A 16,896-nucleotide genomic window follows, 5' to 3' on the forward strand; every position below is an offset into this window, starting at 1 on the left:
ACAAGTTTCCCGACGATGTGCAGCAGCGTTGTCTGCGTACCATAATACCACATTGCGAACCCAACTGCCAAGCGAGGCAATTACGGTATACGGGTCCATAGATATGTTTTTGAGAGGCCTATGCCTTGCAGAGAGCGTCAACGGGCAGAAATAACGACGACATTATCTCGTACAATATACCTGTTGACCACGTGCTACTATACTAGTCATTCTTTCATTTTGTCTGCAAAAAAAGGCTTGACTGGTTAGACCGTATGTTGTAATTTTTTGGTTGTTATTACTGTATGTTTTTTTTTAATGTTACGTGCACAAAAAGAGTAATAAAAATAAATAAAAATAATCTTTGTTCCAGATAACGTCCGCCATGGAAGAAATCTCGAAATACATGATCATCATTGCATCTGTAATGACTGTAGAATTAAGAGTCACGGAGAGCAAAAACGAAACAAAGCCTATCATAGACAGGCGATACTATCAAGTACCTTTATTTATCAATGTATGTGATATCGAAGACCGGAGATCCAAAGTGCATTGTTACTGTGATTCTAATAAACCAAAAATGGCTACAAGAGCTGATTGCTGGATTTTCAGTGGCGGTATAACTGAGGATGATCCAATATGGCCGAGCTTTTCCTCGCAAGCTCAAATTGAGCATTTAATGTTTAACGTTCGTTCTGATGACGCATTGACCTTTATTCCCGCAAAAGCTATTGTACGACTGGACAAGCTTAAAGATTTATCAATACAATTCGGAACAATTAAAAAGATACCACCATATGCTTTTACAAACTCTTCGACATTAAGACAAATTGTTCTAAAATCAAATAAGATAAGCCAGCTTGATAAACATTCATTTTCACAGCTAATGATGTTAACAAACTTGACTTTAGACGATAACCAAATATCTGAATTAAAGAGGGATGTATTTTTCAATCTCCCAAATCTACATATCTTACATTTATCGAACAATAATATAAGTCTCCTGCACGAAGGCTGTTTCAAGCACTTAAATAACTTGTTAGAACTGAGATTAGACTATAACTATATATCTGTTGTAACGAGAGAAATGTTAGAAGGACTCGAGAACCTCTCTAGATTAAACTTGAAAAGTAATAAGTTGGCAATGATAGGTAATTTGGCTTTCAGTGAACTATGGGGTTTGAAAGAATTAATGTTAGATAACAACGCTATAGAGTACATATCTGAGCGAGCGTTTGGAGGGTTAGCTCAACTGAGGATATTGAGCTTGTCAGGAAATAGATTGACAACTTTTTACGACGACATCCTGGAAGATATGAGACACCTTGCTGTATTAAATTTAAGGGACAATTTGTTGACATTTGTATCATATGAAACAGTCCGTCAAGTTGTGGAAAACGATAAGTCAGTGTCCGCAGTCGTTTACCTGGAGGGTGAGTGCAGATTTTTGTACTATATTAATTTTCTGACAAATACCTAGTCACGTTTTTGATTCATTGATTTTCGAATAACGTAATAATAGTATACTAAATGAAAGCTTTTTAAAAATTAGTATAAAACATTAAAATTATTATTGTTCAATATCTGTCCCTTCAGACTTTGTATTGCCAAAAAATACTGGCTTGTCTCATTCTAATAGAAAAAAAAAATATTAGTGTAATGAATCTAAGTGTAATAATTTTTACTGGGTAATTGTAAGTAATTTTAAAAGCTTTTTACAGCAAATATACTATACGTTCACTCCTTCAAAGCTTTTACATATATAAACAATCGCCCTGTACATATATATACAGACAGGTAGATTTATACGTTAATATTAGTATTATTTATCAAATTTAGAATTCACGTGCGTCAATACTTAATGGTTTTGAACGGGTTAATTTAATAATGTGTATTTTTTTATTTTCATTGGCTCCATACACACATATCATGCCCGCAGGGGTTCCAATCGTGCCTATACTTTCGCAAAGAGACCCAATAAATTTACGCGGAAACATTGAGAAATAGCTTTTTATTTCCAGGCATTCCTGCTTGTTTATTAGGTATTTTATAGCTCTTTTGTGTTCGCTCGTGTACAGTTTGCTTTATATTATTCATGAGTGGGTTATTCAGCACCATTGTTATGTGAATTGAATACAAAAATGGTATTTCACCAGTATAATGTACATGTGCCGCTTTGATACGTATTCACGCTTGTGTAGATATAAATTGTGATACATACTTTATTGTTAGCTATCGATTACTTTGCGAACGGCATTTTATAAAGAACGAAAAGACATTCAAATGAAGGGACAAAAAATGAATATTCTCTTATCGTAAATTTTACATCTAGAGTTGGATAGTATTTAAGTTATAGATTTTTTTAACCGCTTTTAGATGTTCATGCCATTAGAATAAACGACATCTTCTAAAGAGAGGGAACAGATATCGATCCACTCGCGGATTAATGTATGTTACATATCTTATGGGTTGCAGGCTTAGAAATAAAAAGGTTTTCTCGTTATCTTTTTTCTTTACTTGTTTTAAGCATACGTGACGCAATTGCAAAATTGGAATAATTCACTGGAATCCCTTTAATAGATAACTTTTATAATGCGTAGTCATATCTTCCGTTTAACCAGTGTTTCTCGCCGTATACCCTGAGGCTTTTCCTATTTATATTTCTATACTGAAAAATTTAAAATTATTTGTATAGTTTTATATAGTCCGTAATAAATTTTGTTGTGTTGTTATATAGTTAATAAAATTTCAATTCAAACCCCTTTAACGAAATAATTTTAACGTATAGGTGTAATATATATCAATTGACAGCATACAAGCTATATATACATTCTGTACATGGTGTCCTAGTTATATTCCTCGCGTTACAATTCAAATACAGATAATATTATTGAGAAATATTACAACGTTACTTTAAAAAACTACGATATTATTTGAAGAGAGCATTTAGATATTGCGATGATTATAAAAATGTAGTGAGAAAAGATAATACTTTCGAATTTGAAAGCTTCCACGTCATTTAAATTCTACAACGGGATACCTTCGTACATTAAAAACGGATAAAGAACACGCCGCAAGGGGTACGAATAAAATTATTTTTATTGACTCAGTCTGCCGTTCAAACACCCAGCTGGCTGCGGCTCCGACAACTTTTGAGATAATTTAACGATGCTCTTAGAATGGAAATTAAGTACGTGTAATGCAATTTAGTATCAAACTTTCACATCTCTCTAAATTACATTATAATCTTTGATTGTTATAAAAATATTCTGTGTAAAATAATAAAAATATAAGAGCATTTAAATATAGTATCAACCATTTCTTTCAAACGTTTGCCGGCTATTTTAAACATGATATTATAATATACTAGCTATCCCGATAGATTTTGTATTGACAGATTGTACTGATCATATTTAAGAGTGATGTCAAGATTTATTAAATGCATATTAAGTAAATTAATATTAGCGATCCATAAATCTCACGTGAACTGCCGTAAGTCGAAAAAGTTTAAAGTACCTAAAAATTCATAGCTGAACTGTCAAAAATGCAGTTTCGATGGCTATCATATATTGTTCATTTTTTTTTAAATGTGGTGCAATTTTTTTTCGTTTTTTATTTATTAGAACTTTCCACAAATTTTATGATTCTTATAAAACTAAAATTGTTTGTTTTTTTTAACTTTGGCACGATCAAAGGGAAATAGGGTTTAGGTTAATATGGTTTTTATATACAGAATATTGATTGCAGATCTTTGGTAATTTGTCAGCAAAAAACGTTAAAACTTTTACACCTATTACCAACCACCTAGTATATAGGTTTGTAAAGACATCTTTGTATATACGTATATATACTTATTCCTTGCGTACACAATGTCATATCTCAAGAGTTCAAGATATAAATACTTTTTTCAAAGTTGATACTAATCACTTGCGTAATTATAAGCATGAAATCAAAAAACTCGTTTTTCAGGAAACCCGTTCAGCTGTAACTGCCGCCTATCCTGGATCTATCATCTACTTAACGAGACTAAGAGCAGCGAAATAAAAGAGGCCCTTGAAAAAGTGTCCTGCGTTGAAAACAACGAAAGGCATTCAAACGAACACGCCAACGAAGAAGTCGAGAACGGAAATATTTTATCAGATGACAACTACGAGTATTACGACAAAAACGAAGAATATTCAGACAGAGATAAAACAAAGTTGAACAAAGCAAAGAAATTAACAGAATTGCCCCTGGAATCACTTCCTTGCCCGAAAGAATTAATGCAATCTGTGGAAGAATCTTACGGGCAACCAATTCAAAATGAAATCAGGCTTAAAGCCTTTTCTGAAATTGTACGAAGTGTTCCCAGTTTTGTTTTCATTTTAACTCTAATATTATTAATTTAAACAAAAAAAGAAACATGAAAAACTTTTGTGATATTAGCCAATATAGGTTTTTATTTTATTTTCACTTAAATAATAAAATAATATCTACGTTAATGAACATAAGAATAAGATTTCGATAAGAATTGTAAAAAATACATGTAAATAGAGAAAAATATTTCAAATATTTACTAATGTTTGTAACCAATTGTATTGTAAATTGGTCACTTCTCGAAATATAATATAATAAATTTGAAAAATTGGTGTTTAAATTTATGCTTCGCTGTAAGATAATTATTACGTACTCAACTGTGTTCTTGCTGTTTTTTTTTATGAAAACTTTTCACTTTAAGCTTCATTTCTATGCAATTTTTGAATTTGAGATACGCTTCAACTGCAGCTTATATATTTAGCTATCTTTATATATATAAAAATGAATAAATAAAATTCCTGTTAATAACACTACAAAAAATACATGACGCAAAACAATTAATCCACGATATGTATATCTATGTATGGTGTATGAAGTTGATACGTCAAAATTGATCCACACTTACTGGTGCCATCTATTAATACAACAGCGAGAACTTAGTTGCATACCTAATGATACACGAAAATTGTAACTTATAGAGAAAACAGTGATGTAAATATTTCACATTTCTCAATTTATTTATTAGTGTAATATTAGGAAAACGTTGTAAAGACACCGTAATTTCATAATCAGAAATTAAAAATAGTGTAGTTTATGGAGGTTTTAATATTTTCACACTGCAGCCTCCTGTAAAAGGTTGCATCGAGTAATTTGTAACTTCAAATATGATCTCAAATAAATGACTATGTACATATAGTAAAGTAGATCTAGCTGTTGATCACACCGAAACGGTACGTGTAGTACGTATTTTTGTTTATAATATATGTATATTCCAATAACAAAATTGTTAACATGTTTGCTTCTGATGTTACTAGCTTTTGTGTAAATTTGACATGTAAGATGATTATATAAAATCAAATATAACTGATTATTAATAAAAGAACATAGTTTTTGCAATTTTCGTGTTAAAAATACATTATTGATAGACAAATTTTGAAATTGATTTGTGTACCTTGTATATGGGCTATTTAATATAAGTATTATAAATCTGTTGTATTAAATATTTCTACCCGTTTTTTTTTTGTTACATATTGCTCTAAACCGGAGATAAGTTTCTACGAATATGTATCCCATAGACACGGCGTGGGTAGACTCCCAAACAAATGAATGAATGACATAGTAAAAGTCGTGGCAAGTTGGAAGCTATGGATGGATGCGGACACAAGACCCATCATCGTTGTGATCTTTGGGGGAGGCCTTCGCATGGAGAGTTCATCCGCTGTCATGATGATCTTGATGATTAATCACATGATGAATGATGGTATCTCGCTTCAGGCCTCATTAGCAGGGACATAGTTGCTAAATGAGCCTTAGAGAGAGCTATGTTCGGATTTTCTCAATCCGATCCGTAGACTAACGAAAATTACCGACATATTCCGTCGAATTAGCAAGTTGAAGTGGTCGTAAGCAGTCCTTTTAGCTGACAGAACAGGTAGACGCTGGGGCTTTAATATTTTGGAGCAGATACAAGGAACCTCACGGTAGTCTAGAACGTTTACCTACAAGATGGACAGATGAATTTGTTACGGTTATTTGAAGATGCCAAACGCCTTCAGTTCTATAAGAAATCTGTGGTGAAGGCTATATATCTATCGGTAGACATCCTATGACTAAAACAATTAATCACAAGAGACGAATTCACGGAGATTGAATCTCACTTCAAAACCACGTAGGTATTTATTTAAAATATCCTGGACGTCTTCTTAAATAACTGGAACGACAGCATATGCTTCATCCAGAAGAGTATCTCAAGTCCTCACTATTGACCAAGCACTAAATAACGAAATATAGAAAATTTGTTTATTATTAATATCTTAACTAATACATAGTGTAAATGATACTGCACTTTCATTCATTGAAATAGAATCGTATTTGCAATAAATAGGCGTTTTAATGAAAATACCGTGAACAACTTATGGATTGCATATTTGAAGCACGAATTCTTTTCTCAGTATGCAGCATCAAAACCTAATAGCGATATTAATATAAATTCTTTAGATATCGTAATAAATATTATTGCATTCTTAGTTTATCTATTCGGTTCTCTAACGCTATTTTATTTTAAATACAGTCCGATTAATTCGAAAGCTTTTACATCAAAGTCAGAGCTTATAAATACCTAATACACTAGCTAAAGAAATAGTCTGAAATATTTCATGTCCTTGGATGAAAATGAATACAAAGTTTGAATTCCCAAGCGTCAAGACTTCTTAAAAGATTTGACATTATCTAAGCTAGCCTGACAAAGTAGAGAGACAGCTTTATTAAGCTCGCTGAATGAAGGCCGTTTCTAACCAGGTCTTTTTAGAAATCTCTGAATAAGGCCTATGATCAGTTCTGGATATGTTACTGCTGCAATGATAATGATGAAGGTAGTCTAACTCCTTACGTATTCTGGTTAGCAACACGAAGACCAACAACTTAATATAAGTTTTGTAAATTGTTACAATTGTCTGTGACTATTGTGTGTGGGTAGTGTATGCTTCTAGAAACACAACATCTTATCATTCTATGGATTAACCGTGTGTCTACTTGGTTTATGACATTAAAGGTACGTACATCTTCACCCATCAGATCTCCCATATCTAAATTTAAAATAATCTAACCTAAGATACTAACCCAACAAAAAGAATAACTCTTAATGCAAGGTAAGCTAGAGGTTCTCTGAGTTCAACACCTAGACGAGAATAGAATTATCTATTTATATCCAAATCTTTCCACTCTAACAATACTCGAACCCTTTTATCATTTTTTTTCTAGGTGTCGATAAAAGTAAGGCTTTTATGTGTGAAATCTTATGTGATTTAGCCGCAGTACCGCATTTTACAAGTTCTTCGAAGTTGTTTATAAAATATTGACTGGCGCGTCAGGTGATCAGTAAAACGCCCGATGTCATATGACAAGTTCATTTTTTAACTAAATTCACAAAGATATTTAAAAAAAAATCTGCCTTAACATCGATAAACATTAAAATTATTAAATTTTACAATCAACTCATGTAAATCGTTCATGACAGTATATCAATATTACTTTATATACACACACACACACACACATATATATATATATATATATATATATATATATTATATATATATATATATATATATATATATATATATATATAAGTATATATCACATTTAATATAATAAATCTATTATGAAAATTACTCGCAGTCTTTATGATTTGTGGGCGAGGAAACTTTCACGCTGTCTCGTGACATTAAGTTGACTGATAGAGAATGCCTATTAGTCTATCAAGTATATTAACTCCGCTACTATCAAAGTTTAAAAAAGTATATAAATAAAGTAACAATCAAAGAAAAGTAAATATAACAATTTTAATACATAAAAGACAACACACAAACACATAAAAGACATAAAACACATAAAGAATAAATCACCTTATTTATGAATGAAACGAAATCACCAGTTTATATAAACAAATAATATAAACACTTATAGGAATAAGTGCTTATATTCGAAATGAAAGAAATCACCTCATTGTTATATCTAGGGCGTGACACTTACCATTAGGCGACTTTCGTGTCCTGAATGTTTATGTTATAAAAAACATTGGTTTTTCATATCTGATTGCTTTTCATTCTGATTGCTTTAGTAGCAGTATCAAACCAAATGTATTATTAAAATACTTTTATACAACGTTGATTTGAAGCTTTATCCATATAATCAAAAAATATTTTACGTCTTAATAAAGATGTTATACTAGTTTGATAATGTTGTAAGTAATTATTACATTTTTAAGATACAAATACACTACGGTGTCTGAATTATAATGTAAATGAAAATAAAATAATCAAAATAAAACCAGAAAATTTTATAAAAGTGTAAAGGGTTTTCTTCTTCTTTCCGTTATTTTTCTCAAAGTTTACCAAATAATGGTCACTTTATAATATAATTGTCATCGTACTTGAGTTTAAAAGGACCTGTCACCAGAGAAACTTTTAGATACCAGTATAGTGAAATGAATATTATAAAATTGGAATAAAAGTTAATACTTTTATTCCACTTTTAATACTCTTATAGGCCAACTAGCATAGTTTCCACTAGACAACTTATCACTTCGATGGTTATCGAACGAGAGACCGAGCTCCCGACTCAATAATGAAAACGCAATTTCAACCCCACCACTCTCAATCCTTTTACTGGAAGTTGTCACAAAAGAGTGACGGAGTCGATTAGTGTTGCCATTTAAAAAAAATAAAACTACCTTTTATAAAATTAATACAAACCCAAGCTGAAGAAGTATTTTCTCACTGTGCTTACACACAGACTCTTTCGACACTCTTTAAAGTTTCGCTTCCGATAAAACAACCATAAATAACGGCCCCAGGCAAGGCTTTTGTCTAGGTACCAAGCATAATTACTATAAAGCAATCCATAGGTCTCTAAAACTTAAAACTCAGCATTTTTTTTAATTTTATCGAGCAAATAACAATTGTGTTTTACAAAACAAAGCACTTGGGTTTAACATACATCACACCTTTTTTTTTTTCAAGATATCAATATTAGCTCTAATACTTTTGTGTGCAGAGTTTTGTGATTCTCAATCCTGTTGTGATGGAAGTATTTCAAAAATTATTGATGTTTTTATTCATCACCACTACCTTAATTTAAGCAGTAGAATGTCCAGTGCTGAACATAGGCTTTTCTCATATATTTCCATAAATACCGGCTGGAAGTGGCCTCCATCCAGCGTCTTCCCGCGACCTTAACAAGATCACATGTTTATCTTGTCCATTCATATCAGAAAATTATCTCTCGCAGCGAGTTAAACATGTATACATTTATTTCTCCAAAATCAACAATGAAATAGTAAAATATGTTTTAAAAACTACTTTTAAATATATTATATATAACTCTATTATCTCTACAATTTCCTGTTAGAAGTGTATTTAAATATAGTGCGATATTCTTGTATTCTCGATATAAAGTTCACTCAAGCAGAAAGTTCTACAGAAATGTTTACGTGCTAGCTTGACACGAGTACATTGAAATACTTTGACATGTGAACAAAGACTTCATACTTTTGATATCGATTGTCTTAACCAAAGACTTTCACAGTAGAACATGATCTATCTCTACGATATACTTTACTCGTCCTTACAGTTGCCAATAATACGTCTTAAAATTATCATTGACATCTCTTAATACCAAGAATGCGCAAACCTTCTACTTAGAGATTTGTAAATACAATAATTTTTTTTTACAATTTAAAAAAATCTGAAGTCTTTAACCTTACTAAAGAGGATAGTAAACGAACTGATATCTTTAACTCAAATTATAATGCCTTTAAAGAACAAATTAACTTAGTTCTTAGTTGCTTACATTAATAATATAATATATATTCAATAGTAATACCATGTGCATTTTATATTAACCATTTCAACACAATCATTATTTACATCCTATCCCCAATAGAAGCATTGAGATCGGTTAGAAGTGCCTTTTGAGATGACTTTAACAATGTCGTCTGTCCACCCTATAAATGGCTACACTTGCTATTCCATATCTCCTCTCAAAAATGGTAAGACACCAGAAACCATATGTTCTTGGTATGACTTGTCTGCCCACTATCAATTTAATTTACCAATCCATGACATCATGCACTATGACGTCTTCTATGGTTTGACTGCGGATCTCCTAATTTCTGATTTGACTTCTTACAAAAATCCCCAGTCTTCCGTGGCATGTTTTGCCTTGCCTATGAGTCCCAGAGTGATAAACCACAATTTAGTGCTGTAACATATTACCAGTAACACATATTGGTCGTAAAATATAGTTTTCAATCACTACTGGATATCAACATTTACTTATTGTAAAAATAAAACCAATCAATTTTTTTTAGGATCAGGAGGATTATATTAAGATTAGGATTTCACAGACAAGCGTCCATGCGTTTGTTTTTACAATTACGTTTAATATTTCCGATGTTTTTTGGTCACATGTTTGTCTCTTAAACTACTAACTAACTTAAATCGTAAACTATTTAGAACTAAGTTGAAGTCAACTAATTGTATTTTTTTTAAAATTATGAGCATCTGTTTATTGGCATATGTTTGTTTTTAACGACGCCTTAACAATGTCCAGTTTTTAAAATTATGGTTCGAAATAAAATCTGTTGGATATTGTAAGTTAGCGATATCCTATATATATTCTAAATAGAAAAATAAATAAATAATAATTAGCGAGCGCTCTTATCAGGAGCCGTAATTTGTGTAAATGACAAGCAGAATGCTAAACAACCAATCACAGTAGCTTTTCACGACAGGATCACCGGGGGCGCGATGGAAGCGGTAATTATTTCGCTAAGCTAAATTTTGTCATAACTGATTTCGACATTAATTCTCAGTGATTTTCGGGATTTGGTGAATAACATTATTATATCGGAGAAATTAAGCGCCTTCAAACTTACGAAATAGACCGAACTTTAATTATAGCATAAAATATCGTGTACCTCTTTTGAAATTCAAACGAGTCACTAGTGAATCGTTAATATTATTTATTATTCTTTTAATATAAATATTTTAATTTTAGTAACGTTCTTTTATGAAGCTGTAACATATGTTTAATAAAGCTATAAGAATTATTTAAAGTATATATCCATAAATAATAATGTAATAAACAAAAAAACGCTAAGACCATTAAATTTAGTGTTACAAAATTTGTGTACAAATCTATATGAGCCGGGTGGTGTTACCGAAGCGAATTTTCCACTTTTTAGCTGATGGATGCCAACTGCAAGGCGAAAGCGTCCTACAAAGTTCTCTCAAGAATCTTTCGCCATCGGGTTCACGTGCGATGTGCTTCGCCCACTGCTCCAGACGAGCAATTCTTACGCCTACGTCGGTGATCTAGATTCTTCCACAGGTCTCCCCATTAATGATGTAATATCGCAGTTAAACTCCGAGCATAACTCTTTCCGTTGGTCTCAGAGTGACTTTGAGACGTCTCAAGCCTACCGTAAGCGATCACGTCTCGGATCCGTAAATTACTACCGGTATACGCTGATAAAAGATCTTCGTCTACAGGCGTTGGGTTATTTTGGATGAAAAGCTTATTCGGAGCTTCCTAAACACTTATTAATTAATCCATCCGAGTTGGATTAAGCGATTGATCTCCTTCCCGATGTCGGAATTATAAAGTTGGACGTAACGATCATGCAATAAGCCTGTGGTTGCCGAAAGAGGCGACTTATGACAAAAAATCAAGGAGGGTGTTGCTCCCCAACATCTTCCGAAGATATTTTAGTTCGAAAACTGCACTCGCCAACGCTCACGCTAAATGTGACGTAAATTCACATTTACCTACCGTGCGCAAGTAAATATTTTTTTCCTAATGGATTGAAAAAATAAATAAAATTTTCTATTCATCAGTAATTAATTCAGTAATTAATAATGACAAATATAGTGTCATTACTCTTCTCACAACAAAAGCTATATCCAATATTCTTTATAATTGATTATTATAACATCGTTTTCAATTATTTTAGTAGAATCAGATTGAAATCTCCCAGCATCCAGCTTTGTACTTCCAGTCTTACAAAACCACATTACGAATTTATTTATTCCCTTTGAAATGCATTAAAACGGTTAGCGCAGCTAAATCGACAGTTATGGGCCTTTAAAATTTGATGACTCCCGTCGTGTCGTCAGGTTAATATTCATTACGAATTCTACAGTACAAAGGAAAATAATGTACTTCATATGAGACCAGAACGTGAGACTGTAGACAGACGAGAAAATTGCTCGCACAAAAGGCAAGAGTAATCAGTATGCTTTGCTCAAACAATGGGAACGATGTGACATAAGCCCATAGTAAAATGCTGTGTGAGTGATAATTACAAGCACAAACACTTATATATACTTAAGTCTATAATCCCGCGTGAAAAGCGGGGAGTCGTGTGTCAATGAGCTTAGTTTTGTGAATATAAAGTGTGATTTTACGTTGTAAACCGGAACAAAATGATTATAGATTAATTACTAAAATACATATACAGTTAAAATGGCATAGTTTGGAAAATGTATTTTATTTTTTAATAAAATCCACACAAAGATGTGAAAATTTTTTTAGTAAAACTGATGGCCCACAAACGAACGAAAATAACAACTTAGATTGGCAAGTTAATCAAGCAGTGAGAAGACCACATAGCAAAACAAATGGCCGTTGGGGGCTTCAAGGTTTTTAAGTAAAGATGGGCAATTGCAAGGAAGAACAAGGGTATAGGCGACCGTGTTAACTACCTCCGTCATACTTGGCGCATGCTTACATTTGCGGTATTACTCAATTTTAAGGCTAGAGCTTACGTAAGCTAGCTTATTTAACGCCAACTGGGCTGCGTAAGGTTTAAGCAATATCGTCGTCACCTATGAGTACATTCACCCTCGTTGGAAGATGCTGGATGGAGCCTTCTTGGTAAATATTCTATTGGAAATGTTGCGGCTTATTTGCATCAGTGGACGTTGAAATAAAGGTAAGTGTAACTCTTTTATAAGCAACTGTGTACTATATTACAATACACTAAACACAAATATAACTAAACATAATTTTTAAATAAATGTAAGTAGGTCATTAAACAAAAACTTGAACAAAATCCTAATATAGCGGTTATTAAGAAATTGAATTACTATTACTGCTATATAAAAAAGGTTCAGTACTGTTAGATAAATCGTGTGACTTAGTTTTGGATTCTATTCTCAGATCAGGGTGCGTTGAGAACACACGTACTTCTAAATTGATGTAAGCTAATATAGTGGAGATCATTTTCATTCTAGTTGAAATCAAATTGTGCTCCTTCATGTCATGATAATGATATCAATAGATTAATAAGATGATTACCGAATAAATGATGATTATGAACACTCTTAGACAGTTTAAAAAGGTAACCAAAAGTCTTTGATACTGAAAATATTTGATACGTACATTTTAAATGTTATACTTGTCTTTATATCCCTTGTATGTAAAATAGTGATTCATTACAAAAATTCTACCGATACTCTTTAACAGAGTGGAACATTACTTAAACGTAGTCCATAAAATAATGTGACCGTAGCAACTTGTTACTGGAACTGTTCCAAGTTGGCAAGATGAAGCGCTGTTTGCATTGCATATTACGTTACTTTTGTCAAGTGCATATGAGATCGAAAATGTTACTTGTTTTTTGCAAAAAGAGTCCCTTTTGTTTTTAATTTTACCATCATCATTATCATTGCAGCTGTATGGCATCGACAGCCAAACAGAGGCTTCGCTTATAGATATTCGACAGGATCGGTAGGTAGCGGTCTAAATTCAGTATCTTTCGACGATCTTTGCACTATTTAATTGAAAAATGATCTGATGCTGGAATACCTACTTTTGCTATAGACTCAACTATACAAAATTGAAATTTGATGTTAGTGTGGTAGTGTTATTTATTTTACTATTGTGAAGTTGTTAAGAAACGAGCCAACTTAAAAATTCCAAATCATACTGTTATGTCTATTTAATAATTCGAAGAAAAATTTAAAAAATACCAGCTTTTTTGTAAATACATAAAATGACAAGACACGTAAGAATATAAAACAGCCAATACTTTTTATGAAATTTACACTAACGGCGAGAGGATTTTAAATTAAGGAACATTAATATTTAAAAACAAATTTACAAGCTGTAAGAAGTTTTTAATGATATTTTGGAAGGCATGTCATGGACAAATATTTGTCTCAGTCGCGCTACGCCCAGAATCCAGGCCTCTTTTGAATACTTACATTGAAAATGCTCCTAAGCGGTTAACGAGGTATTTATAAAAATGTTTTGTAGACAGAGATGGATTGTAATGATTACCATGCCGACGATGTTTGCCTTTGTAAATTACGCTATTATCTTAAACGTGGCATGAAAAGAAGATACAGAATATCATTATATCTTGTTGCTCGGCTCCGTTTTCTTATTAATAATGCTGACGGTAACAAACATCTTATTGTGTTTTTCAAATAAGTAGTCGTGTATTATTTTGATATAAGTTAGGTTGGGATATCTCAAACATTCCACGATGATATTTTTGTTAAGAAGATTTCCTTCTTTTAAGACGAAGAGAATATACTTTGATAATTTTAATGAAAAATATATTTGGAAAAATATTAGACTCACATCATCATCATTTGAGCCAGCTATGATTGGTACTTTCGATCGTCTAGGACTCACCACGAGATTTCTAATAAATCCGGTTGAAAGCGGCCTACATTCAGGGTCTCACAAACATCTTAATATGGGCGTCTCTGCCCTTGTAAATGGAGGTCATACGCTAGAACTGCCAGGCGTCAATTCCGTACACCTATGCACTCCTCAACTTGTCTTTCCGCTAGGCTATGTCTGTTATTTTATTAAAGATAAAAATGAAATTCTTTTACTCAACATTACTTTAACAGAATTTTATACTCTACATCGCAAGCTGGAACCGTTATGGTGAAAAAGTAAGAATAAACTTCAGAACACATATTTGCTGTATTATGCATTATACAAAAGTATTAATGCGCATTTTCTTTCTGTCAGAGCCTAAATTAAATTCGTTATTCATCTATCTATCACATTATTCCTGATTAGATCTCATAACTAAATACGAAGCATAATCTTCACCATGGCTTGTTCAGGTCCAGAGTGAGTGACCATGTTTCAATACACTTATTACTGGCTGGTAATTCACATTGATCGTAGACTATAGTCTTTAGCACTGAGGGATTTTTTATGTTCTCGCCTGTTGGGACCTCTCGTACCCCTATCTTGTTTTAGGACAGAGTTTTTATTCCTCTTTTATTAATATTTTTCATGTCATTTTTTTATTTTTATGCTCTTCTGTCATTTCTATCAAGATCTTCTTTTCCTCTTCTTTCATTCTACAATTTTCTTTCACTCTTTTCCATAATAATTTCCGTTTCCATTCATCGCCTCACTTCGCCAAATCCTTCGCCTCCTTCATCAAATATCACATAACTATCATTTCAAACATCATTTTTTATTTCTTTATCCTGTTTTATATTTTTATCCTTTTTATAATATGCTAATTATTACTATTTATACAGATAACCATTTTTTTATTTTATTTTCTTAACGTTTTATTGTAATTCTAGCTCTTGTTTGCTTGTACATGTTTTATTTATTTTTATTCACATCCCTCATTATCCCTGTAGAACTCGAAGAACGTTGGCCTATCGTTGTTATCTACCATTAGTGAGGCGATGTTGTCCTCGCTTATCTTTTTACATAACTGGCATTTTAAATCGTATCGAAGTCCTCCAAATGCGGGGCAGTTGGACACCAGATGCACCACGGTTTGGTCCATACCCGGTTCACAGAAGCACAAGGGATTTTCCTTGAGCTTGAACCGGACTTACTCGGAGTCCCGTATACCACGAAGAGCTGGACCAATACCGTGTCTAAATCAATGCGCGAGGTAGGCTGAGATGGTGTCCTGGAAAATCTTTTCGGTAGTCGAACTGAGGATATTGGACATTTGTCTAACTCTTATTTCCATATTTTGTGGTTTTCCGAACGCTGCCCAGCCGAATTGAATTAAACGAAGGACCTCATTATCAAATCCATACTTTCCTTATTTTGGTATTTTCCCTTCAAAGACTTCAAGAATGAAGCCTACGACTAATATTCGGTTGGCGACACGATGGGCATTTGATCTACTTTTGGTCTTATCCACGTTCATTTTGAAGCCCGCCATTTGCTAACCATAATTGAAGTCTGTGAGTATCGTGTTAAGTTCCTAAATCGATTTTTCCATGACTGCGACATCATCGATAAACCATAGAGAATTTTAACGTGTCGAATTCTTGCCATTACACATTATTGAAGGCATCTTAATATTAATTGATCGGTGTTAAACATAAAATAGTAATAGTGTATTTAGATAAGAAAAGGCTCTAAAAAACCGAAAGTAATCGATTTTTGATGTGTCTCTTTCTTTCGAGCGGTCTGCCAAATACGGAGCAACATTATCTGAATTTAATTTCAAATATCACGGGTCATAAAATAGCATTTACCATAACGTAATCAAGTCGTTATTCTAAAATATTTTTTTTATATCCTGCAGCTGAAGACGTTAAAGCTATATTCTCTTCTTTTCGAAAATAGCTATTTTAAAACGTTGCTTGATAAACGTTTTACTTTTAAACGATGTATGGAAATATTATGCAGCTAATGACTTCTAAACGTTATCAAAATAGCTATCGTATACATTAGCATAGAATAGCATTAGCATTAACGCTCGGAATGTCCTCACTGTTATTTATGTCTATTCGCTTATTAGAGCGTGTACCGCGATACCAGGAAGTCCACTTTGTAAATCGAAATTAAATTTTTCTTCTTTTGACATCGCTTCCTGTGTAGTAAAAGTAT

At 32.6% G+C, this 16,896-nt stretch overlaps 1 protein-coding gene across 1 annotated transcript; it reads left to right on the forward strand.

Moving 5' to 3' along the window:
• Positions 1–364: 364 nt before the first annotated feature.
• Positions 365–4,367, forward strand: LOC137931983 (connectin-like). Its single transcript, XM_068775518.1, has 2 exons — positions 365–1,412; positions 3,949–4,367. The coding sequence occupies exons 1-2, from the start codon at positions 365–367 to the stop codon at positions 4,365–4,367; spliced, it is 1,467 nt and encodes a 488-aa protein (XP_068631619.1).
• The last annotated feature ends 12,529 nt before the right edge of the window (positions 4,368–16,896 follow it).

This window comes from Battus philenor, unplaced genomic scaffold (genome assembly GCF_028537555.1).
Source record: "Battus philenor isolate CCGP_79_NKW_IND1 unplaced genomic scaffold, ilBatPhil1.0.hap1 SCAF_11, whole genome shotgun sequence".
Taxonomy (NCBI): Eukaryota; Metazoa; Arthropoda; class Insecta; order Lepidoptera; family Papilionidae; genus Battus; species Battus philenor.